Here is a 26,235-nt window from a genome sequence, read left to right as displayed (position 1 = left end):
TTTACAGTACAGGTTAGTGATCCCTGAAGGTAGCCAGCACTAACCTGTCCCATACAGGAGCTGAAATTGTACTTTCTCGGAAGTACAATTTCAAAATTTGCAGACAACACCAAATTGGGGGGTATAGTTAATAATGAGGACTGCGACAAAATACAGGAAGACATTAATAAACTTGCAAAATGGGCATGTAATTAGGAAAGGAGTTTCGATGTAGATAAGTGTGAGGTGGTACATTTTGGTAGGAAGAATAAGGAAGTCATATGCTGCTTGGATAATAAGAGTCTAAATGGGGTAGAGGAGCAGAGGGATCTGGGGGTACAGATACACAAATCACTAAAAGTTGCGAGGCAGGTTAATAAAGCCATAAAAAAAAGAAAATAAAGCACTGGGATTCATTTCTGAAAGGATAGAATTGAAAAGCAGAGAAGTTCTGTTAATCTTGTACGGAATCTTGGTTAGATCACACTTGGAGTACTGTGCACAGTTCTGGTCTCCATATTATGAAAAGGATATAGAGGCACTGGAGAGGGTACAAAAAAGGTTTACGAAGATGATACCAGAACTGAGAGGTTATACCTATCAGGAAAGGTTGAACAAGCTGGGGCTCTTTTCTCTAGAAAAGAAAAGACTGAGCAGTGACCTGATAGAGGTCTTTAAGATTAAGAAAGGGTTCGATAGGATAGACGTAGAGAAGATGTTTCCACTTGTGGGGGAGACCAGAACTAGAGGTCATAAATATAAGATAGTCACTAATAAATCCAATAGGGAATTCAGGAGAAATCTCTTTACCTAAAGAGTGGTTAGAATGTGGAACTCGCTACCACAAGGAGTCGTTGAGGTGTATAGCATTGATGCATTTAAGGAGAAGCTAGATAAATACACAGGGGAGAAAGGAATAGAAGGATATGTTGATAGGGTTAGATGAAGATGGGTTGGAGGAGGCTCGAGTGGAGCATAAACACCGGCATGGACCGGTTGTGCCGAATGGCCTGTTTCTGTGCTGTACATTTTATGTAATTCTATATTCATATCTCAGCCAGGATACTCCCCATCTCCCACTGGCTGATTAGAAAGCAAGACCCCTCTGCCTTAAGGATTGTTCCAAACTCAAACTTGCTTCAGACTGACCTAAGAGGACGAGAAAAGAGCAAGCGAGTGTGAGAGAGAGAGTGAGAGAGAGAGAGAGTGAGTGAGAAAAAGACACACACACAGCGAGAGAGCCAAATGCTTAACCTTTACCCCTCCCACAACTCTCTCGGGATATGGCTCGCTGTGTTGCCAATCAATCTACCACCTCCCCCTTTGGTGTGGGGGTATGACAGCTACAATGTCTGACCGGCTAAGGCCAGTGAATGAATAAATTCAACATTACAGGTGTGAATCTCTCTGAAATACGGTAACAGGCCCCAATGTCTCAAACTGATATGGTGTGCGAGAAACACACTTCTGTTGGCTATTTCGTCTGGTCTCAGTTAATGGGCCTAAATCAACGTTCCCAGATTCCTCGTGTGTTGCTGGGAGTTAACCCCTTCCGATCCAAATTTAACTTCTAGGCAAATAGGTAAAAATCATAAAATGTGGCCTAGCTTAAGGAATTTTGGGGGGTGCAATTAGTCTTTGGCGATAGTGGATAAAAGGCAATAGCGAATCGGCCACCCATTTTATACCCTACCAGATTTTCTTTTCCATTGACTTCAACTTCATTGGTCTCCGCCAGGCGGGGGGAGGGTGGGGGCAGTTAAAATGGCGCAGTTGCTTACCCCCTCTGATCCCACTGCCTTCCTGCCGTATCCCGATGTTGACCTGCTCTTTTGAGCGGGATATTAACAGGCAAGAAGCAGGGGTTCTACTTTAAATATGCAGATCAGGTCCTGTGACATCATCGGGATCCGCTCTCCAATTTTAGTTGGAGGCCTGAGTGGGGGTGGGGGGAGGAAAATGAAGGTTTCCTTGTGGGCTAGAAGAAGCAGAAACTCCCTTGCCCTGGGCTCAACCCCCCACCCCATCGCAGACACAGCCCCCCCACCAACCCTACTCAATTGACCACTGGGGACCGTTCCCACAGGCTCTTGTTTGCAGCCTCTTGCAGCCGAATTCTCACTTCCGCCCACCGGCCAGCTAGTGGACCTGGCCGTGTTCGGACGGGCGTTGAAGACATCCCGGACTCCCCGGGTTTGCTGCCTGCTTCAGGCTTCGTATGCAACATACTCAACGCCCCCCTCCCCATTAAAATCAGGGCCAACGTATCAGCCTTGGTCCAGTGGTAGTAGCACTCTTGCCTACTGAGTCAGAAAGTTGTGAGTTCAAGTCCCACTCCAGAGACTTGAGCACATAATCTAGGCTGACATTCCCAATACAGTACTGAGGGAATGCTGCACTGTCGGAGGTGCCGACTTTCAGATGAGACATTAAGCCGAGGCCCCATCTGCCCTCTTAGCTGAACGTAAAAGATCCCATGGCAATATCTTGAAGAGTGGGGGAGGCCTCCCCGGTGTCCTGGCTGATATTTATCCCTCACAACATCACTAAAACAGATTATCTGGTCATTTATTTCATTGCTGTTTGTGGGACCTTGCTGTGAGCAAATTGGCTGCCACGTTTCCTACATTATAACAGTGACAACAATTTAAAAGTATTTCATTGTCTGTAAAGTGCTTTGGGATGTCCTGAGGTCAGGAAAGGTGCTATATAAATGCAAGTCTTTCTTTCCTCTTCTGTACATATTAAAATTTGTGCAAAAAATGTGAATGTATTTATAAATATGATTTAAAAAGTCCGTTTACATCAGCTTCTTTATGTGAAAGAACATTTCTTGAAGGCAGCGCATGGATGAAGTTCCAAGAATGATTCCATGATCCAAATGAATTCAGTTGTGTGTGCTGTAGTGTAGGGTAGGTACCAGAAGATGTCACTGTTGCACACCCATCGATTCCACAGCAACAGACTTCTGGAAAACAAAGCTCCCGCTTCAGTCTTGCACACGAGTATCAGCAATCTAAAATGATGCATCTCATGTCCTTGCATAAGTGTCTGTCTTTTAATAGAGAAACTATTTACCTGTGTGAGATTGGAGGTTTGCAGCTAGTCTCTGACTGAGATAAATCCAATTTGGGTTCCAAAGTTTCTTCCATCCCGAGTATATGAAAAGAACATGTCTGGGTGGCAGGCTGTACAAAGGGTCACTTCTGTGCATTTACTGGAATCATCACTTATGTTTTCAGATAGAATCCCTCCACGTTCCAATAAAACTCTTAGGAGAGAAAAGTTCAACATTTTGAAGAATGCTTCCTCCCCTCATCTGTCATTTAAAATATCTGTATTAAATATATAGCAATTTTTAAATTTCACAACTGTTCCACTTAAAAAAAAATCGAATTGTCCTTAAAGCACTGGTTAAAATGCTCTTTTGCATGTCATTTTAGATAATTTAAGCATCAAAAACAGAAACAAATGCTTACAAAAATATGTACTTCTCTACTTTGGGATTTCATCTGACTTGGTAACAGATTGCAGTTTCTACACTTACCTTGTTGCTCGTCTGAGGTCAATAGAAGGACGGAGAGAGTCCAGCCCTTTCACACAGCTGGTGTCTATCTTCATGAACTCTCTGGCTGCCTCTTGGTGAAGTGTGAAGCAACATGGGCCCACAGAAGGACCCATCACCACCAGAATATTGTTTACACTGCAGCCAAATTCATTCATCATCACGTTCACTGTAGCCATAGCAACTCCTGCCAGCGTACCCTTCCACCCTGAGAGAGAACAAACATTATTCCAGTTCAATAAAACAAACAGTTTAAATTATTGCCAAAGCGGGGAGGAGATCAGAGGCCGGGGGAAGGGGAGGAGATTGGGGGGGGTGGAGATCGGAGGCCAGGAGGAGATTGGGGGGGGTGGAGATCGGAGGCCAGGAGGAGATTGGGGGGGGTGGAGATCGGAGGCCAGGAGGAGATTGGGGGGGGTGGGGGGGAGAAAGGAGAGTAGATTGGGGGGGGTGGAGATCGGAGGCCAGGAGGAGATTGGGGGGGGTGGAGATCGGAGGCCAGGAGGAGATTGGGGGGGGTGGAGATCGGAGGCCAGGAGGAGATTGGGGGGGGTGGAGATCGGAGGCCAGGAGGAGATTGGGGGGGGTGGGGGGGAGAAAGGAGAGTAGATTGGAGGCCAGGAGGAGATTGGGGGGGGTGGGGGGAAGGAGAGGAGATCGGAGGCCGGGGGGGGGGGGGGGGGGGTGGGGTGAGGGGAGGGGAGAAGATCGGGGGGGGTGAGGGGAGGGGAGAAGATCGGGGGGGGTGGAGATCGGAGGCCGGGGGGCGGGGGGGTGGAGGAAAGGAGTGATGGCCCGTGTTCTTTAAACGTGAGGTCGGGAGGAGCACGCCTGCTCCACATTCAGGTGAATATATTTCAAAAACTTACCTTGTTGGTAACACGCAGTCCCAAGGCCTGGTTTACTAAGTTCAGCCGGTGCTGACTGCCTCAGGGTAAACCAATCTTTCAGTGGGGTCCTCAAACAGGCATTAAGCCCCTTATTTGCATGTGCAAAGGCCCCTATGCCTGTTTCAGGCCTGGGCACTGCATGATGATTTTTTGTCCTTTCACAACATGGCAGGTCGTGCACTTGCAGCCGGAAATGTGCGTCCACTTCTTGCCCGCAATATTGGGGTCTTAGTAGAGCCTTAGTAAGACCCCATTAGTGCCCTAAGAATTTGTAGGCCCATATCTTCTAGCCACATTTTGTGTCATTTAAAATCACATGCCTGTTCAGACGCCATTGATGAAAACATTAATCTTTGGTAGCTGTAATCGTTGTACACTGTTCCTCAGACCAGCTTTTGAAAATTAATTTTAACCAGAGAAAATCCTCATCTTCAGGTCTCTGGGAATTTTATTTTCCAGACACAATTTAAGGGATCTATACTGGGGCCTCAGCTTTTCACTGCATCAATCAATGACTTAGATGAAGGGATAGAGAGCTATATATCTAAGTTTGCTGACGGCATTAAGTCGTCGGATGAACGGACACCGCGCAACAATCGCCAAACAGGAGGGTTCCCTCCCAGTCGGGGAACACTTCAGCAGTCATGGACATTCATCCACCGACCTTCCGGTAAGCGTACTCCAAGGCGGCCTTCGAGACACACGACAACGCAAAATCGTCGAGCAGAAATTGATAGCCAAGTTCCGCACCCATGAGGACGGCCTCAACCGGGATCTTGGGTTCATGTCACGCTACACGTTACCCCACCAGCGAACAAATGTTATCTGTTTTTAATATAATGGGTCATTTGCTGGCTCTCTCTGCCTTCCGGATGTTTCTGCCTCTCTCTGTTTTTTTTCTCTTTTTTTTCCCTGTTTGTTTTTTTGTTGAATGTGTATTCGGGGGTTCTGCAGGTGACACCTCTCTGTCTGAACACGGTGATTGCCTTGGCAACGGGCAGTTGCAGGGGCAGTCTGTAAACACCATGTATTGTTCTATATGTATAAATGCGTAGGCTTCAAGGAGCTCCTGAAACATTTACCTGAGGAAGGAGGAAATCTCCGAAAGCTTGTGAATTTAAAATAAAATTGCTGGACTATAACTTGGTGTTGTAAAATTGTTTACAACAGGCATTAAGTTAGGTGGCACACTAAGTAGTGTAGATAGGAGCAGAAAGTTGCAAAGGGACATTGATAGATTAAGTGAGTGGGCAAAACTGTGGCAGATGGAGTTCCATGTGGGGAACTGTGAGGCCATTCACTTTGGACCTAAGAAAGATAGATCAGAGTATTTTCTAAATGGTGAGAACCTAGAAACTATGGAGGAGCAGGGAGATTTATGGATCCATGTACAGAAATCACTAAAAGCTAGTAGACAGGAACAAAAAATAATTTAAAAGGCTAAGGGAATGTTGGCCTTTATCTCACAGGGCTGGAGTACAAAGGGGTGGAAGTTATGCTACAGTTGTATAAAGCTCTAGTTAGCCCGCCTCTGGTGTACTGCATTCAGTTTTGAGCACCGCACCTCAGGAAGGATATGTTGGCCTTGGAGCGTGTGCACCAGAATAATACCGGGGCTAAAAGGGAGCATGAAGATTCTTCAAAAGACTAATGTGCAGAAAAAAGTACTTCAGAACATCATACAAGTTACAGGGTCTGTAACAAGTTGCAGATGACACAAAACTTGGAAGGGTTGTAAACAGTGAGGAGGATAGTGATAGACTTCAGGAGGATATAGACAGGCTGGTGGAATGGGCGGACAATTGGCAGATGAAATTTAACGCAGAAAAATGCGAAGCGATACATTTCGGTAGGAAGAACGAGGAGAGGCAATATAAACTAGAGGGCACAGCTCTAAAAGGGGTACAGGATCTGGGGGTGTATGTGCACAAATCATTGAAGGCGGCAGGGCAGGTTGAGAAAGCGGTTAAAAAAGCATACTGGATCCTGGGCTTTATAAATAGAGGCATAGAGTACAAAAGCAAGGAAGTCATGATGAATCTTTATAAAACACTGGTTCGGCCAAAACTGGACTATTGTGTCCAGTTCTGGGCACTGCATTTAGGAAGATTGTGAAGGCCTTACAGAGGGTGCAGAAGAGATTTACTAGAATGATTCCAGGGATGAGGGGCTTTAGTTACGTGGATAGGCTGGAGAAGCTGGGGTTGTTCTCCTTGGAACAGAGACGGTTGCGGGGAGATTTGAGAGGGGTATTCAAAATCACGAAGGGTTTAGTCAGAGTAGATAGAGAGAAACTGTTCCCATTGGCGGAAGGGTCAACAACCAGAGTACATAGATTTAAGGTGATTGGCAAGAGAACCAAAGGTGACATGAGGAAAAACTTTTTTACACAGCGAGTGGTTATGATCTTGAATGCACTGCCCGAGGGGGTGGTGGAGGCAGATTCAATCATGGCCTTCAAAAGGGAACTGGATAAGTCCTTGAAAGGAAAAAAATTGCAGGGCTACGGGGAAAGGGCGGGGGAGTGGGACTAACTGGATTGCTCTTGCATAGAGCCGGCACAGACTCGATGGGCCGAATGGCCTCCTTCCGTGCTGTAACCTTTCTATGATTTTATGATCCCACATCACAGCTTTAGGTAAGAGAATATACAAATTATGAGGATAGATTGCATAGACGAGGCTTGTATTCCCTCGAGTATAGAAAATTAAGGGGTGATCTAATTGAGGTGTTTAAGATGATTAAAGGATTTGACAGGATAGAGAGAAACTATTTCCTCTGATGGGGGAGTTCAGAACAAGAGGGCATAACCTTAAAATTAGAGCTAGGCCGTTCAGGGGTGATATTAGGGAGCATGTCCTCAAACAAAAGATAGTGGAAATCTGGAACCCTCTCCCCCAAAAGTCTGTGGATGCTGGGTCAATTCAACATTTCAAAACTGAGATTAATAGATTTTTGTTGGGTAAGAGTATTAAGGGTTACGGAACCAAGGTAGGTAAATGGAGTTAAGATACAGATCAGCCATGATCTAATTGAATGGTTGAACAGGCTCGAGGGCTGAATGGCCTAATCCCGGTCCTATGTTCCGAAAATGCTATACACAATAACTGCACCAAAGCAAGGCTTGGAGACTTTTATTTCTGAATTTGTATTGAAAAGCAGCCCAACTGGAAAGTCTTGCGTGTGCCCCAGAATAGCTGGGCTGGAACTGTCGCCACACAAACATTTGGCAAGGACTGGTTTACAATTAAAAGAGGGCTTGGAGGCAGCCAGTGGGCTATTTAGACCATATGCACATTATTCAGTGGTGGTTCAAGTATGTGCTCCATGAGGATCTTTGCCCAGTGTCAGTACAGGATACCTGCTTCAAAGAACTATCAGGTGAAAATGCTTTAAAGGGCAGTCCTTTAAAAGAGGATCATTGTTGGAAACTGCGCTTAAAGTAGGTTTTGCAAACTGTGAAACACAAGGCACTTTACACTGAAAGTATCTTTGCTTCCAGTTACGTGGTATAAAGAATTAATAGGACCAATTGTTCAATAATATGGCAGGAGTGGGGAATACCAACAGTAGCCGACATTTCAACCCAATGACAGTGCATCCTCAGAGAGATGTTAGGTTAGTCATTAGATGGGGAGATAAAAGGGAGGAGTTCTGACTCCTTACAGGTAAGTGTGTCATATAGGGACCAGCATTTGACACTGAAGAATCAATAAATGTAGGACAAGGAGCAGAACTGGCACTTAAACTTAGCATTACCTGCATGAGATACCCCACATGCTTGTTGGACAGGATCAGCAAACAGTAGAGGAATGCAGTCTGCTCCTGGCGCTGCTATGGTGACACCTTTCCACTTAGTCACAATTCCATCATAGTTAATTGGCTCAGACTTCCCTATAGTCCAGATGGTGTTCCCATGGTTTACCTATTACCAAGTGACCACAAGTAAAGCTATCAATTCCACCACAACAAACTGCTCACAGTGCATTTGCAACACCACACCTAAAATAACAGCTTCCTGTAGTAAATAAGATTCCAATGGGACCACAAAAAATATTAGGACATAGAATACTTTCTCCAATTATAGTGCTCCCCATCATGTATGAAAAAGGTTAAAAAAATTTAATTTTAATATTAGTTTTTGAAAAACATGTATTTAAAACAGTTAAATGTTGAAGAGTGGTTATCAGAGTTCCAAAGCCCTAAGACTAGGGGTGGGATGGGGGAAACAGCTAACTTAACACTAATAAAAAGATAGAAATCATTTACTGGGGCATTCTGTTGTGTTGATTAATCCATCTGCCCTCACACCACTCAGCAAATGTTTATTAGTCTCAATGGGGCCTAAATTTAACATTCTGCCCATTGTACGGGCCTCAAATAGGCGCAACGATTTAGCAAGGCAGAGGTCAGCACCCGATCTGTACGGACGTTCAAGTCATTGCTAAATTGGACGGGGTGTTTATTTTAGGCAGCGCAGGCCCCATTTTAGCCCCAGATTGTTAAATTTGTTTGGAGTAGTTAGAAGTTGCAGTGTGCAAGCTCTGACCGCTCAAAAAAAGGACCCAAAACTTCCAGAAACATGGTGCTTTACAGTCGGAGAGAGCAGGAGTGTTCCTACTGGCTTTAAGAAACAACTGCAGGTTGCTCCCTCACCTCCCCCACAATCACATCACCTCCCCAACCCCGCCCCCGGACTTACTCAGGGTGAAATTGGTTAGGTCCCGACAGGTAATCGGGACACCTGATTGGCACCCCCAGCTCGCCTGAATTATTGTGCGAGGCCCAAGGACGAATTGAGTTTGTTCCTCGGGCTGTACCATCTCCTAATGCCAGATTTGCGCAGGTTTGAAGCGCTAATGAATTTAGGCCCTCGTGTTTTAGGCATTGCAGATTGTGCAATTTACGAAACAGAGGTGAGATCAGCATTATCTATTTAAATTTAAGGGAGTTATCAAGATGTCTATGTGTGAGGCCCATGTAGCGCTTGGATGTACTCTTTGTTGGGGTACATTGTGTAAGCACCAGTTGTCCTACGGTACCTCACCCATGGGACTATTATGCACATGTGAGCATTGACAGTAAGCGCCAGACTATTTAACTCCAGGGGAGGAGGATCATCGCAGACACACCGCATTTTGACTTCACCCAAAACTCTGCTGCCCGTATCCTAACTCGCACCAAGTCCCGTTCTCCCATCGCCTGTGTGCTCACTGACCGACATTGGCTCCCGGTCCGGCAACACCTCAATTTTAAAATTCTCATCCTTGTGTTCAAATCCCTCCATGGCCTTATCCATCTCTATCTCTGTCACCTCCTCCAGCCCTACAACCCTCTGAGCTCCTTCAATTATGGCCTTTGCATTTCCAGGATTTCCTTCACCATTAGCAGCTGTGTCTTCAGCTGCCTAGGCCCTAAGTTCTGGAATTTCCTCCCTAAACCTCTCCACCTTTCTACCTCTCTCTTCTCCTTAAAACCAAACCCCTTTGACCAAGCATTTTGTCACCTGTCCTAATATCGCCTAATGTGGCTCAGTGTCAATTTTTGTTTGATCACACTCCTGTGAAGTGCCTTGGGACATTTTACTCTGTTAAAGACGCTGTATAAATACAAGTTGTTGTTGTTCATCCAACATCCATATGTGCACTTCCAACAGGAATTGCTGGATAATCACCCAGAACGGGGAGATTGGGACATTGGAAGTCAATGGTAAGGAAAAGCGGTCGGGGTGTTTATTGGTCGGACGATTTGCTACCGCCAGTTTTCTGCCCCCGCTGAAACTGAAAATGATCCCTCACGGTGTTTTAAACATTTCTGTCTAAATAAATATTACGAGAGCACACTGCTCGATACCTTTTACAATACTAATTCTCAAATGCAAACATGAAACTTTTACCTTTGTGAGGTAGAATGTCTTTGGGTTAAATCCTGCACTGCTGCCCAAGCGTCGTATATTCTCATTAACCACAGCCTTTGGGTCTCTGCGTTTCAAGCTACTGAAGAGATTTAAGGAACTGAGGCCTGGTAAGTAGGATATACCACCAGTTCTGGTAGTAAAGCCATGAAGAAATAAATCTGTTTAATTAAAACAAGCTTTAGGAACAAGATCATACATGCCTGAACTTAGTCATTACTTTTTTTAAAAACTAAAAACTAAAGATACTGGGGTTCAAATTGGACAAGGGCGGGGATGCAAATGAGGCAGAATCACAGTGGTTGCACATTAGACCACACGGTCGATATTCAGTTCTACTGAAGTCAATAGAAATGGTTTTTGGCCGGGGCGTATAACAGCCCGATGAGATACCGTCTGTTTTATGTCCCTGCCCATGTCCAATTTCACCTCCTCTGTCTTTAGTCCATCACTGAGGTGTTACCTTGGCTCTCTTTTCTATAGCAGGAGAGCTAAAATATTACCCTGCAAGTTACTTTAAAGGAAGTGCTGCAATCAGGTGAATGGTTACTTGAGAAATTAATCTGGTTGCTTTCAAACTTTGCCACATTAGGACCTCCTGCAAATATCAATAGTTCCACATACTCCCATGGACCTCTTGCAAATATAAACAACAACTTGCATTTATATAGCACCTTTAACATAGTAAAACATACCAAGGCGCTTCACAGGAGTGATTATCAAACAAAATTTGACACCGAGCCACATAAGGAGATATATTAGGACAGGAACTTGGTCAAAGAGGTAGGTTTTAAAAGGAGCATCTTAAAAGGAGGAGAGGCGAAGATATTTAGGGAGGGTATTCCAGAACTTATGTCCTAGGCAGCTGAAGGCACGGCCGCCAATGGTTGGGCGATGGAAATCGGGGATGTGCTAGAGGCCAGAATTGGAGGAATGCAGAAATCCCAAAGGGTTGTAGGGCTGGAGGAGGTTACAGAGGTGGGAGGCTTGAGACCATGGAGGGATGAGAATTTTAAATTCAAGGCATTGCCGGACCAGGAGCACAAGGATGATGGGTGAACGGGACTTGCCGTGGCAAGGGAAGGCTCGCTGGTAATAAGGTAATAGGGTTTCAAGAGGAAAAGCCCGGGGCAGCCCTGCTCCTCCTGGCCCCACAAGGAAAGTAAAAAAAAACACAACTTACCTTAAATGACCTCTTGTGACCCCAGATCCTCTTCCTAATGTCTTATGTATCAGCCATGGCTCAGTGGTACCACTCTCACCTCTGAGTCAGAAGGTCATGGGTTCAAGTCCTACCCCAGAAACTTGAACACAAAATCTCAGCTGACACTCCAATGCAGTACTGAGGGAGTGCTGCACTGTTGGAGGTACCGTCTTTCGGATGAGATGTTAAACCGAGACCTGTCTGCTCTCTCAGGTGGATCGAAAAGATCCCATGGCACTATTTTGAAGAAGAGCAGGGGAGTTCTCCCCAGTGTCCTGGCCAATATCCAATCCTCAACTAACATCTTTAAAACACTGTAACTGGTTATTATCACATTGTTGCAATGGGACCTTGCTGTGTGCAAACTGTCTGCTGCATTTCCTACATTCTAAAGATGATTTCCTTTTGTTCTTGTGTTGGAGCAAAAGGAACATTTTTCCCCCCAAATCTCCCAGACTTCTCTGAGGAAGTGCCAACCCAAGGGGATTTGACCTGGTGTACCTAGACTTCCGATAGATATTTGTCAGCGCTCCACGCTACTAGTTAAGGTCAGAGTTGAAGGGATTCAGGGTGAATCTTGGGAATGGATAAGAAACTGGACGAAGGGTAGGAAAAAAAAAATGGGCACTTGTTAAGAGTAATTATGTCAGGATGGGGAGTTCTAGGTGGGATGCCCCAGAACTTGATATTGGAACCACTGTGGCTTCTAATTTACATCAAACGACTTGTATTCAGAGCGTGTTGGATGAAATATCTGTGTGAGCAGAACATTAACAGGTAAATATTGTACATAGGAAGCAAAAATGGGTGACATGTATTCCATGAATGGTGTGGAAAGAGTAAAGGATGAAGCTGAAAGAAGCCTTGAAGTTTCAGCAGACCTCAAAGCCATTAGAATGTTGAACTACATAGCCAGAGCAATAGAATATAATTCACATGAAGTTGTGATCAAATTGTTCGGTGTTCTGGTCAGACATCACCATAAGTGCTGCGTTCAATTCTGGGGCCTGGAAGCAGTTAAGAAAGAGATAGTTTTTGAAATGGGATCTTTCTGGATGGATGAAAGAATGAAGATGGGCCTACCTCATCTGTAATGATCTTGTGGTCAGTGATTTGGACACATGTATTAGTCAAATGAAATATTCAGTAAAGATTTTAATTTCCCCAGTAAAAGTGTTTCGAAAGACAAAACTAGATACATTTAGGACATGACAATTCAAAAATTACTCAGCTGTCACCCCAAGGACAGTTGATTCCTAAACTTCATAACACAGGTTCTACAAGGGGAATTCACATATACAGAACATAATGTCCAATGGAAATAGAGCTAAGTATCTGACAGACTTGTAGAAATGACGCCAGCTTAATCCCCCATTATTTTGTCATTGGTTAAACATTGGAATGCCTGTGTAAATGTAATTTATGTGTATAGTTACAAAACACTGCAGACCACTACTAACAGCTGCAAGTCACTCAGTTTCTCCCTTCCGAGAGTTTCCTCTGGTGATATATTTTCAAAGTAGGGGTAAAGAGACTTGTGAGGAATGTTGAGATAGCAGTAGGAAATTATGTAAGCTAGACAGGTGGGAGCAGAGGGCAGAGAGGAAATGGACGGTGAAATTCAACTTTGGCAGGGGCGCAAAATGGGCAGTAGTGGATCGAGCACCCGTTATACACTCCATCCGATCTTCCTTTCCGTTCACGTCAATGCGCTAAAGGAGGAAACTCCAGGCCATGAAATAAACTTCCAAGATAGAGTAGAGGAGACAAAAACCCTGGAATCATTTAAGAAACAATTGGATGCCATAATGGGACGTGGGAGGGGGGGGGGGGGGGGGGAAGAGGAGTTTGGATCTCTGGAAGGATGAATCAAATGGGCTGAATGGTCTTCCTCATTCAATGATCGTACAATTATAATTGCTACCAATGGATGCACAGCAAGTCCAAGAGAACCTTTGGAAAAACTTTTTCAATCAGGAACTTTAGCATGCAAAATATGTCATTGTATTTTGTAAAGCTGTTGTATGTTATACATCTTTCAGCAGAAAACCTAATGAGTTTAACTGTCCATTCAATGCACTACATTCTTGATTCTATTCGATATGTAAAGCTGAATTTCCCAATCCTGAAGATCTGATCTCCACAGCACAGCTGATTACATTCTTATAGAACTTGCAGGGGGAGAGTGGGGACTCTCTGACCTCACTTTGTGCCCAGAAAGGGCTCCCCAAATCTCAACAAATCACTAACTCACAATATTAACCATCACCTCATAATTTACCATTTCAATGATGAACAAAGACAGATATGACAAACTGAACAACCTATGTATAAAAACGGAAAATCTTGTGTCTGCACGCACTTACTGTTTATAAAACCCGTACTTCCTATTGTCACACTTCGATGTTAACTTAAACTGCATGTTTCACCTCCACAATACAAACTGCCGACATAAACTTGTCTTGCTGTAACGACACTCTCCCATCAGCGGTGGCATTGTAGCGGCTCAGTTTTGCATCTTCCAGCTGTCAGTTTGTACTGAGAGAAACTCCTCTACTCCAATCAACTCTACTTCTCTGCTCCCCAAACTGCCATTAAGTAATGTTATAATAAATAAACTATATAAGGTGAGAATGTTTGACTTTAAAATGGGGACCAAGTTACATCTGCACACCTTTGTCCAATTATCACCCACCCTCTAATCTCACTTCACCCGAAGACTACAGTGGGCTCAAAACCCGGGGGGGGGGGGGATGCAATTTTAACTCTTGCCAATCGGCGAGAACGGAGTGGAAGGGCAGGTAAAGTGGAGCAGCTCCGTTTCCCGCCGCTTTCAGGTTTTAACGCCGTTGGTTTGGTGGGGGCGGGGGGGGGGGGGATGAGGATTCCTGCTGGACTCAGGCCTCATGAATTAAAGCAAATCGGCATCATATGATGTCAATGGGAATCAGATTGCATTTTAACCCGAGCCTAAGTGGGAAAGCTGCCGCAACCTTCCCGCCAAGTTGAACCAGGTCAGCCGCCGTCGGGAGGACTAAGAGGTATTCCAAGTTAAAAACTTTGCTTTGTGGATCCTCTACCCACGACTTATGTTCTTGCAGGTGAGTTATCCTATGGTGCCTCTGGCTGCCCGAACTTCCGCTCCAGCCTGCTGGCCAGCTGACAATTCTGCCTGTTTTGGGTGGACAACTGACCGGTGGCCGGCAGATGAGGCTGGGGAGTTAAAATACCACCCCCCCCCCCGGGCCTCAAATTTAGATCCACGACCCCAACACCTGCCTGAAGCTCACTGGGGGTTAAAATCTACACCCCCTCCCCCCACCCAGCCATGTGCGATACCATGGGAGACCTACTAGTCTCCCACTTACATACTATAAACCATATTAGTTTAATTTATATCTGATAAAAATCTCAGAATGTGAAGCTTTCTTTTACATCAATTCTGGTTATCAGTGAAATCTTAAATGCTCCACTGAAAAGATGGTAGTTTATTGGGTAGAAGAACACAATTGAATTCATTGCCTTGTGCCTTTTCATTTTTTAAAAAAAGAATCTTCCCTTCCTGTAATCTGTCCACTAGAGGTCACTTGCATGACCTAGAGGAAAAGATGGTGTGACCTGTTTCTCAGTCTGTACAACTTCACTCTACAACTGGAGGTGCACACGAATGCCCCAGAGCCAATGCCCATCAATTTTCTCTTTGCTGGGAGTAGGATTTTACCCTTCAATAATGTGATAACCCAAAAAAATACAACATAGTGCTTCTCATGTACAAATATTGTAGATAGTATGGCTGACACTTTCTTACCCAATGTTTTAATATTTACAAAAGCATACCTGGGATCAGCAGAGACTTGAGAACTACAATCTGTCCCATAACTCCTTTGAGTTGTGCCAAAAATGCCCAGATGTCCTTCCACAGATCATCTGTTTGTTGGCTAGTGAGAACATGCTCTTTAATGGAAGGTATCTGCAACTGGAGTTTTATTTCTCCGTCACTTTCTATCACAAGTGTCTCAAATGTGAATTTATAAATTGCGGTAAAAAGCTGCTCTATATAGAGCTCCACTGTAGCTTTCCTCTCCATGGACACAATGACATTAATGATGCTGAGGCTCCGTTTATCAATCTTCTGCTTGATAGTGTACAAGATGGCAGCGAAACTGGATTGAACCAAAACCTCAAGCTTTTCTTTTGGCATAGCGACGTGCTCTGACAATTGATACAAATAGCTCCGAACATCACCATTCGCACTGTTTGGATTTCTCTGGCTGTATATCATGAATACATACGGACACTCGGTCAGATTGTGCACGCTCATTACATCCACAGCACCACAAAGCCACTTCTGAATGTAGTCATAGTGAACATCTGAGAAGTCAACCAGGACCACTTCCACCATGCTAGCCAAACGCTTGGTCTGTTGTGAATCACTTCTTCTTAAAGAGCCAAGAACTTCGTGAGCAAAAGAAATAAACCTGTGTTGAGGGAAGAGTAGAGAATCTTAAATTACATAATTTAGTGTGTTACTTTAAAATAAAGTATGAAACACACCAAGGCATTTTCAGAAGTGCTGTAAAACCTTTAAAAAAGTTAATTTACAAGTTTTTTGCCTCTGTATAATGGTGCTAAATTTCTTTTAATCTGAAAGATTGATCTTAACACAATTTAAATATATTGTAGCAATTTGCACAGGACGGTACTGCACATATATAAGCAACAGTATTTGCAAAACAGGTTCTCTGTAGCTTTCTTAGTCAGTGTTACTATAACAATATCACTAGTTACATTAAAAGGCTAAAAGCAATAAAGACAGACTTGCATTTATATAACACCTTAACAGGTCTCTCAGAAACGTCTTCATGTACTTCACACACAAATTACTATTTTTTTTGGGGGGCGAAGAGTGCAATCACTGTTATGTAGGCAAACATGCACACAGAAGCTCCCACAACAGGAACGAGACAGTTAATCTGCTTTTCTGGTGTTATTTGAGAGAGGACTGTTAGTCAGGACACCTGAAGAATTCTCTGTTCTTATTTGATCTTTTTAATGTCAGCCTGAATCACTGGACCAGGCAGACAGGGCCATAGTTTAACGGCTCGCCTGAAGAGCTGCAACTACGATAATGCCATTGTTTCTCAGCACTTGGTGTCAGCTGAGATTATCTGGGTCTGCACAGCTGTGTGATGTCCCTCACAACACGCCATTCGGGAGGCCAGCTATATAATGGCACGGCTTCGGAGATATAAGAAGTACATAATGTGTGGTGTTTTCTATTTTAGGGAAACAAAAGTGTCACACCTCAGGGCATCATTCCATATAGCAAAAACTGATTATTTAACCACTATGTCATCATTTCAGATGATCAGATATCGAAACATGAATGAATCACAATTCACTTGGTAAGTAACAATGAGGAAACAGTAAGGAACGGAATGAGCAATCGGGTTATTCATTTTTTTTAAAACTTCCAGTTCCCAACTGGCAAGTATCAGAGAACAACCAATTAAATTTCTCCTAAAACTGTGACATTGCTTTTGAGGCACCATCTTGAACTTTTCTTCCCGCTAAAATTTATGTGTATTTATAACATAAGGAATCCATCAAAAGTTAACTCTGAATAAAATGTTTATTTTTGCTCATTGAGTCGGACTATAAAGTATCCTGCTGCAGGGAGCAACTAAGAACAATTAGCCTCTAACTGACCTTGGGAAGGCATTTGTAAAGGGACACAATAGGTTACACACAACTGTATTTCAGCAGAATATAATATTGTACATTTCGTGGTATAATGCTCCTGTCTTCATAAAATAAAATATCATCCAATTTAACATACGCAATGCAACAGGACATTTGGTATTGGATAAAGAAACTTTAATTTTGTAATTAAAACAATCCTGTTCAAGTATCTAACACCTACAGGAATGTTTTGCAGTGCTAACACCAATAAAGATTGGCATTTAAATTGGCACCGACCATGCTAACAGACCCAGCTGGCAGTTTTTAATGCTATGCTGTTTTCTGCCCTGTGTAAACTGACTTAATTATAGCGTTAACATTCTACTGTTAGTTTATTGCCATTACTAATTAATGTCAATTAAGGGCTTTTTGGGAGTTACTAATTCTAATTGGTACTGTTTTTCATCTGGAGCAATAAATTCTTGGGTGAGTGCCCGTTGGTACAGAGTTGAGCTGGACGTACTGTTCTCTGGGATAGGTAAATACGCTGCTGAGCATCAGAGCTGCATAACGTGCTGTTCTGCATTGCCACATGAAAAGAGAGCAGAGTGGAACAAAGACTTTGTTGAGTCTCCTGACTACCTGCACTAATTACTCATAAGGCTGTACGTACAATCCAAAAAACAGCTACCAGTGCCAAATTAAACAGCAATGTGTACAAAGACCGAGGCTGTCGAAGGATTTGTGCCACTTCCTGAATAAGAGGCAAGAGTTATAATTTAGCACTAGCCTCCCCGTGACATTCAAGGCAACAGCAGCATTCAATTTCTATGCCACCAATAACATCCAAGCCCCAACATGGAAGAACAGAGGTGAACCATTATTTGGTCCACAGAGCCATTAGGCAGAGACTCACCTGGCGTTTGCCCACCAGTACATCAACTTTGGCACAAAGCAGCACCTGCACTGTCAATGGCAGTGGGTCTTCCACTGACTTGCTTGGTTCTCTAGAGTTCAAAGAATAATTGACTGTACTCAATTTTTTTTTTTTTTTTTTCGTTCATTTTAATTGGTTTATTCGTTCACGGGATGTGGGCGTCGCTGGCAAGGCCGGCATTTATTGCCCATCCCTAATTGGCCTCGAGAAGGTGGTGGTGAGCCGCCTTCTTGAACCGCTGCAGTCCGTGTGGTGACGGTTCTCCCACAATGCTGTTAGGAAGGGAGTTCCAGGATTTTGACCCAGCGACAATGAAGGAACGGCGATATATTTCCAAGTCAGGATGGTGTGTGACTTGGAGGGGAACGTGCAGGTGGTGTTGTTCCCATGTGCCTGCCGCCCTTGTCCTTCTAGGTGGTAGAGGTCGCGGGTTTGGGAGGTGCTGTCGAAGAAGCCTTGGCGAGTTGCTGCAGTGCATCCTGTGGATGGTGCACACTGCAGCCACAGTGTGCCGGTGGTGAAGGGAGTGAATGTTTAGGGTGGTGGATGGGGTGCCAATCAAGCGGGCTGCTTTATCTTGGATGGTGTCGAGCTTCTTGAGTGTTGTTGGAGCTGCACTCATCCAGGCAAGTGGAGAGTATTCCATCACACTCCTGACTTGTGCCTTGTAGATGGTGGAAAGGCTTTGGGGAGTCAGGAGGCGAGTCACTCGCCGCAGAATACCCAGCCTCTGACCTGCTCTCGTAGCCACAGTATTTATATGGCTGGTCCAGTTAAGTTTCTGGTCAATGGTGACCCCCAGGATGTTGATGGTGGGGGATTCGGCGATGGTAATGCCGTTGAATGTCAAGGGGAGGTGGTTAGACTCTCTCTTGTTGGAGATGGTCATTGCCTGGCACTTATCTGGCGCGAATGTTACTTGCCACTTATGAGCCCAAGCCTGGATGTTGTCCAGGTCTTGCTGCATGCAGGCTCGGACTGCTTCATTATCTGAGGGGTTGCGAATGGAACTGAACACTGAGGGGTTGCGAATGGAACTGAATATTTGTTCCATCAAAAAAATCTAATAAGATCACTTGAATTTAAAGTTATTAGACACAGGCCAGAGTCCGACATCTTACAGCACTTACACGAAGCAATAGACATACTTAAATGAACAAGCTGAGGCGAGATCAAAAGGAATCATTAATACTCATGTACCATGGTGTACACAAATGAAAAGGGTTTTCACTAACTTATTGTGCAGATTGTATGTGACCACAATCTTTAGACCATTCAAGTTAATGTGTACTTCCTCAGGAATTTACACAATTCACATATACTGTGGCAACATAACATTACCAAGCTCTACCAAAGGAGTGAAGGCTTCTTAGCGACAGCTGGGTAAAATAGGCTACACGCTATACCCACCCTCACACCTCCTCTGGACAATCCGTGCAGCAGGGCAGAGCTTTGTTCTAATGAAGTCCATAATTGGGCCAAAGTGCTGGTTGAATAGGCCTTCATGGTACAGACTTTCAAGTGTCTTAAGTGCTAGAACAGGATTTTATATTATAATAATACAAGTATGGTCTGCCCCTGTATTGCCATAACCAAATAAAACTTCGACCTAAGGGAACTGAATATTTGTTCCATCAAAAAAATCTAATAAGATCACTTGAATTTAAAGTTATTAGACACAGGCCAGAGTCCGACATCTTACAGCACTTACACGAAGCAATAGACATACTTAAATGAACACGCTGAGGCGAGATCAAAAGGAATCATTAAAAAATACACAACTAATTACATTCTGTCCTGATTTTCACTTACAGCCTTGTTTGGGGAAGGCTTTACCTTTCTCTAACGTTTTCCTTCAGGGCGCACCACATCTTTACAGCTTACACTCCAAACTTTCCTTGCACTGAAATGTAGTTGAGCCCTCGTTCTGCTCAGAGTGCGATTCGTCTCTACGCGACTCAACTCTTGCCCGTTCTATGTCCATATATGCCCATGTCACGATACTCTTCATCCAATCTACAAGTCACCCCTCTCTGCGGCTGAGACACTGACTTGGTTTTGTCTCCCAATGTAACCGTGACAAGTGGAAGTCCCACCTCTAATCAACATCAAATTGCTGAAGTGGGAAGGAGTCAAAAACAAGACGATTGGCAGCAAAGTTCTCCAATGACTCAACCTGCTTGTGCGTGACACCGAGCCACAACCGCGTTGTTGCGTTGGTAATTATAGTACTTACGTGCTGTTGGTCTATAGTTTTGTGCTAATAGTAGTACTTATACTTGTGTGTGTGAATCACAGGTGAAAAAAAAAGTTTATCCCACAATTACAGCAAAAGCAATTTCAGCTGATACAAAAACATAAAATGTTCTTGGGTTATGCAAGTTTGAAATTCTTTGTTTTCCTCTCTAAAATAAGGCTCAGATAACAGACAGTGCTAACTGTACCGAGTTCAGACAACACACAGCGCTGACACTCCCGAAAATGCACAGCATTAACACTACCGATTTCAGAGAATGCACAGTGCTGACGCGCCTGAGTTCAGAGAACGCACAGCACTGACACTTCCGATTTCAGAGGACGCACAATGCTGACACTCCCGAGTTCAGAGAACGCACAGCGCTGACACTCCCGAGTTCAGAGAACGCACAGCGCTGACACTCCCGAGTTCAGAGAGCGCACAGCGGTGACACTCCCGAGTTCAGAGAACGCACAGCGCTGACACTCCCGAGTTCAGAGAACACACAGCGCTGACACTCCCGAGTTCAGGGAACGCACAGCGGTGACAGTCCTGAGTTCAGAGAGCACACAGCGCTGACACTCCCGAGTTCAGAGAACGCACAGCGCCCAGTCTCCTGAATTCAGAGAACGCACAGTGCTGACACTCCTGAGTTCAGACAGGAAGACGTGAGGCCATGGAGGGATTTCAACATGAGGATGAGAATTTTAAAATCATGGTGTGGTGGACCGGGAGCCAGTGTAGATCAGCGAGCACAGGGGTGAAGGGTGAACGGAACTTGCTGCGATTCAGGATATGTGCAGCAGAGTTTTGATGAGCTCTAATATATTGAGGGTGGAACATAGGAGGCCAGCAAGGAGAGCATTGGAATAGTCAAATCTAGAAGTAACAGAGGCATGGATGAGGGTTTCAGCAGCAGCGTAGCTGATGCACAGGCAGAGTCGGGCAATGTTACGGAGATGGAATTAGGCGGTCTTGGTGATGGAGCGATACGGGGTCGGAAGCTCCTCTCAGGGTCAAATCGGATGCCAAGGTTGGTTCAGCTTCAGATAGTGATCGGGGGGAGGGATGGAGTCAGTGGCTAGGGAACGGAGTTTGTGGCGGGGACCGAAGACAATGGCTTTGGTCTTCCCAATATTTGGTTGGGGGAAATTTTTGCTCCTCCAGTACTGGATGTTGGAGAAGCAGTGTGACAAATCAGTGACAGTGGAGGGGTCGAGGGAGGTGGTGGTGAGGTAGAGCTGGGTGTCGTCAGTGTACATGTGGAACCTGACGTGTTTTTGGATGATGTTGCCGAGGAGCAGCATGTCGATGAGAAATAGGAGAGGGCCAAGGATAGATCTTTGGGGGTCTCCAAAGTTAACAGTGCGGAAGCAGGAAGAGAAGCCATTGCAGGAGATTCTCTGGTACCATTGGATAGATAGGAATAGAACTAGGTGAGGGCAGTCCCACCCAGCTGGACGACAGAGGAGAGGCATTGGAGGAGGATGGTGTAGTCAACTATGTCAAAGGCTGAAGACAGGTCAAGAAGGATGAGGAGGGATAGTTTACCATGGTCACAGTCACATGGGATGGCATTTGTGATTTTGATAAGGGCCTTATTGGAGGGATTCAAACAAGCATGAAAGATGGGCACGGATTTGGGAGGCGACATCACGTTCAAGGACTTTGGAGAGGAAAGGAAGGTTGGAGATTGGGCAGTAGTTTGCAAGGACAGAAGGATCCAGGGTGGATTTTTTGAGGAGGTGGTGATAACGGCAGACTTAAAGGGGAGGGGGACAGTACCTGAGGAGAGGTAACCATTAAAAATATCAGCAAACGTGGTGGCCAGGAAGGGAAGTTGGGTGGTCAGCAGTTTGGTGAGAATAGGGTTGAGGGAGCAGGATGTGTGTCTCATGGTCAAGATGAGCTTGGAGAGGGCATGAAGGGAGATAGGAGAGAATCTGGAGAAAGATGCGAGTTCAGGGCTATGGCAGGGGGAACCATAGGGGAAATTTGGCTTGGTGGGCTGAAAGGGAGGGAAGTGGCAGAGGCAGCTGAATGGATGTTCTCAATCTTAGTGACAAAGTAGTCCATGAGCTCCTCTCATTTATTGTTGGAGGTGAGGGTGGAGGAGGCAGGGAAGACAGGTTTAAGAAGATGATTTGTAGTGGAGAAGAGAAGCTGGGGGTTTATCTTTGCATTCCAGGATGATCCTGGAATAGTGAGCAGTTTTGGCAGAGAGTAGGACCTATGCTGTATGTGGTCCAGCCAGATCTGGTGGTAAATGGCTTAACCAGTTGTCTGCCATAATGTTCAAGTCTGTATCCCTTGGACTTAAGGGAGCGGAGATGAGGGCCGTACCAGGGGGAACGACCAGGGTGAGAGAGAGTAATGGTTTTAATGGGGACAAGGGCATCAAAGGTGGAGATGAGGGTGTGATTGAGCAGATCAGTAGCTGCAGGAATGTCATGCTGAATGGAGGGCCAAAGGCTAGACAGTTGGGAATTTGAAAGTGCCGTTGTAAGTGACTTGGGAGAAGAGTTTTTTCCAGGGGCGGACACAGAAGGAAATGGGGTTGGGAGGGGGAAGGGGGATGTGGGTGGAGAGGGATACAAGGAAGTGATCAGAGAGGGCTTTATCCCTGATTGACACAATGGGATTAGAGAGGCCGTATGAGATAACAAGGTTGAGGGGGTGGCCGTGAATATGGGTAGGGGAGTTTATATGGAAGGGAAGATTAAGGGAGAATAGGAGGGCAGTGAATTCAGAGGAGAGAGAGCATGATGAGTTGAGTTGGAGGTTGAAGTCACCGAGGATGAGAAGTCGCTCTGTGCAGAGGCTGAGGGAGGAAAGCAATGAAGATATTTTGGTGAGAAATTTGAAGTGGCATTTGGGTGGGTGGTAGAGAATGAGGATTTTAAAGGACAGGTGAGAGGGGTGGAACAAGGTGAGATGATCATCAAGGTGAAATAATGGACAGCAACTGTGAAACATTGCCTGCAATTCCTGCGCCATGTGGGAACTTCAGGATGCTTCATGTGTCCTGGAGGGCAACATGTGCAGGAAGTGCTTCCAATTGTTCGAGCTCAAACTGAGGGTTTCTGTGCGTGAGGGGCAGCTGGAGCAGAGCATAAGGGAGGCTGAAGGTTTCCTGGATTATATGTTCCACCCTGCAGCCACAGAGAGTCCAGAATAGCAAATGGGCGGCCATCCAAAAGGGTAGGAAGAGGCAGGCAGTGCAGGAATCTTCTGGGTGTGTGGCGCTCTCAAACATGATATTCAGCATTGAATACCAGTGAGGGAGACGACACCTCGAAGGAATGCAGTCCCGAGCATGGTACCATGGAGCAAAGGACTGTACAGGGGGGCACACTGAAATGTAAAAATGCAGCAGTTATAGGGGATTCGATAGTCAGGGGAACAGACAGGCGTTTCTGTGACTGCCAACGTGAGTCCCGCATGGTGTATTGCCTCCCTGGTGCCAGGGTAAAGGACATCACAGAGAGGGTGCAGAACATTCTGTGGGGGAGAAGGAGAACATCCAGATGTCATGGTCCATGTGGGTACCAACAACACAGGAAAGAAAAAGGATGAGGTCCTGCAGTCAGAGTTTCAGGAGCTGGGGAGGAAGTTAAAAAGCAGGACCTCAAATTCTGGATTACTCCCAGATCCATGCGCTAGAGAGTACAGAAGATAAGGCAGCTTAATGCGTGGCTGGAGACATGGTGCCAGAGGGAGGACTTCAGATTCTTGGGGCATTGGGACCAGTTCTGGGGCAGGAGGGACCTGTTCAAGATGAACGGGTTGCACCTCAACAGAGCTGGGATCAGTATCCTCGCGGGGAGGATCACAAGTGCCGTGGGGGAGTGTTTAAACTAATTTGGCAGGGGGATGGGCACCAGGATGTAGCATTAGAAAGGAGAAACAAGGTGCACAAAGGATTGGGAGAGACAGATAGCACTAGAGTAAGAAATAGTACAGTATTAGGTGGGATCAGACTAAGAGAGAATACGAGAAGGTCTCAGATAGGTTTAGAGTGCATGTGTGTGAACGCACAAAGTGTGGTAAATAAGGTTGGTGAGCTGCAGCCGCAAATAGTTACATGGGAATATAATGTAGTGGTGATAATGGAGACCTGATTCAAAAAAGGGCAGGATTGGGTACTAAATATTCCTGGATATAAGGTGTTCAGGAAAGATAGGGAAGGAATAAAAGGTGGTGGGCGGCGGGGGTGGGGGGGGGGTTAGCAGTATTAATCAAGGAGAATATTGCAGTGCTGGAGAGAGAGGATGTCCTTAAGGGATCAAAGACAGGATCTATTTGGTTAGAGTTAAGAAACAATAGGGGCGCCATTACACTACTTGGGGTATTCTATAGGCCACCAACTAGTGGGATGGATACAGAGGAGTAAATTTGCAGGGAAATTACAGAGAGGTGCAAGAACTATAGAGTAGTGATAATGAGGGATTTCAAATATCTTAATATAGACTGGGATAGTAATAGTGTAAAGGGCAAAGAGGGGGACGAATTTTTGGAGTGTGTTCAGGGGAACTTTTTTGATGTATGTTTCCGGCCCAATGAGGAAGGAGGCATTGCTGGATCTAGTTCTGGGGAATGAAGTGGGTCAAGTGGAGCAAGTGTCAGTGAGGGAACATTTAGGGAACAGTGATCATAGTATCATAAGGTTTAGATTAGTTATGGAAAAGGACAAGGAGCAATCTAGAGTAAGAATATTTAATTGGAGGAGGGCCGATTTCAGTGGGTTGATAACAAACCTGGCCCGGGTAAATTGGAATCAAAGATTGGCAGGTAAAACTGTAATCAAACAATGGGCGGCCTTTAAAGAGGAGATGGGTCGGGTACAATCTAGGTACATTCTCACGAGGGGGAAAGGTAGGGCAACTAAAGCCAGAGCTCTCTGGATGACGAACGAGATAGAGAGTAAGATGAAGCAAAAAAAGGGGGCATATGACAGATGTCAGATTGACATACAAGTGAGAACCAGGCTGAATATCGAAAGTACAGAGAAGAAGTGAAAAAGGAAATAAGAGGGGCAAATAGAGAGTATGAGAATAGACAGGCTGCTAACATAAAAGGGAATCCAAAAGTCTTCTATAGTCAGATAAATAGTAAATGGGTAGTAAGAGGAAGGGTGGGGTCAATTTGAGACCGAAAAGGTGATCTATGCATGGAGGCAGAGGGTATGGCTAAGGTACTAAATAAGTACTTTACATCTGTCTTTACCAAGGAAGAAGATGCTGCCAAAGTCACAGTAAAAGAGAAGGTAGTTGAGATACTGGATGGGCTAAAAATTGATAAAGAGGAGGTACTAGAAAGGCTGGCTGTACTTAAAGTAGATAAGTCACCCAGTCCGGATGGGATGCATCCTAGGTTGTTGAGGGAAGTAAGGGTGGAAATTGCAGAGGTACTGGCCATAACCTTCCAATCCTCCTTAGATACGGGGGTGGTGCCAGGGGACTGGAGAATCTCAAATGTTACACCCTTGATCAAAAAGGGTGTAAGGATAAACCTGGCTACTACAGGACAGTCAGTTTAGCCTCGGTGGTGGGGAAGCTTTTAGAAACGATAATTTGTGACAAAATTACCAGTCAATTGGACAAGTGTGGATTAATAAAGGAAAGCCAGCACGGGTTTGTTAAAGGCAAATCGTGTTTAACTAACTTGATTGAGTTTTTCGATGAGGTAACAGAGAGCGTCGATGAGTGCAATGCGGTTGATGTGGTGTATATGGACTTTCAAAAGGTGTTTGATAAAGTGCCTCATAACAGGTTTGTCAGCAAAATTGAAGCCCATGGAATAAAAGGGGCAGTGGCAGCATGGATACG

At 45.0% G+C, this 26,235-nt stretch overlaps 1 protein-coding gene across 3 annotated transcripts; it reads right to left on the bottom strand.

Annotated features, from left to right (window-relative positions):
- Nucleotides 1-2,529: 2,529 nt before the first annotated feature.
- lacc1 (laccase (multicopper oxidoreductase) domain containing 1) lies at nt 2,530-20,249 on the bottom strand. 3 transcript variants are annotated; one of them, XM_067992521.1, is made up of 7 exons: nt 20,008-20,249; nt 15,390-16,030; nt 10,331-10,509; nt 8,194-8,359; nt 3,527-3,752; nt 3,058-3,250; nt 2,530-2,947 (listed from the first exon to the last, which is right to left on the bottom strand). In XM_067992521.1, exons 1-6 carry the CDS (start codon nt 20,040-20,042, stop codon nt 3,082-3,084), a joined length of 1,416 nt encoding a protein of 471 aa, XP_067848622.1. In that variant the 5' UTR covers nt 20,043-20,249; the 3' UTR covers nt 2,530-2,947; nt 3,058-3,081. The 3 variants fall into 3 exon arrangements, with proteins under 3 accessions (XP_067848622.1, XP_067848623.1, XP_067848621.1); XM_067992522.1 differs by having other exon boundaries at nt 2,530-3,250; nt 19,984-20,249; XM_067992520.1 differs by having other exon boundaries at nt 2,530-3,250.
- Between the last annotated feature and the right edge of the window lie 5,986 nt (nt 20,250-26,235).

This window comes from Heptranchias perlo, chromosome 11, assembly GCF_035084215.1.
Source record: "Heptranchias perlo isolate sHepPer1 chromosome 11, sHepPer1.hap1, whole genome shotgun sequence".
NCBI classification, from domain to species: Eukaryota; Metazoa; Chordata; class Chondrichthyes; order Hexanchiformes; family Hexanchidae; genus Heptranchias; species Heptranchias perlo.
This window is presented reverse-complemented; position numbering and strand designations above follow the sequence as displayed.

Coding starts and splice junctions, on each gene's coding strand:
- lacc1 (XM_067992520.1), bottom strand. CDS start 20,042: ATGTGGTGCGCCCTGAAGGAAAACGTTAGAGAAAG. Junction 16,031..20,007: donor AAGGAAAACGTTAGAGAAAG/GTAAAGCCTTCC, acceptor CCCTCAACACAG/GTTTATTTCTTTTGCTCACG. Junction 3,251..3,526: donor GACCTCAGACGAGCAACAAG/GTAAGTGTAGAA, acceptor TTCTCTCCTAAG/AGTTTTATTGGAACGTGGAG.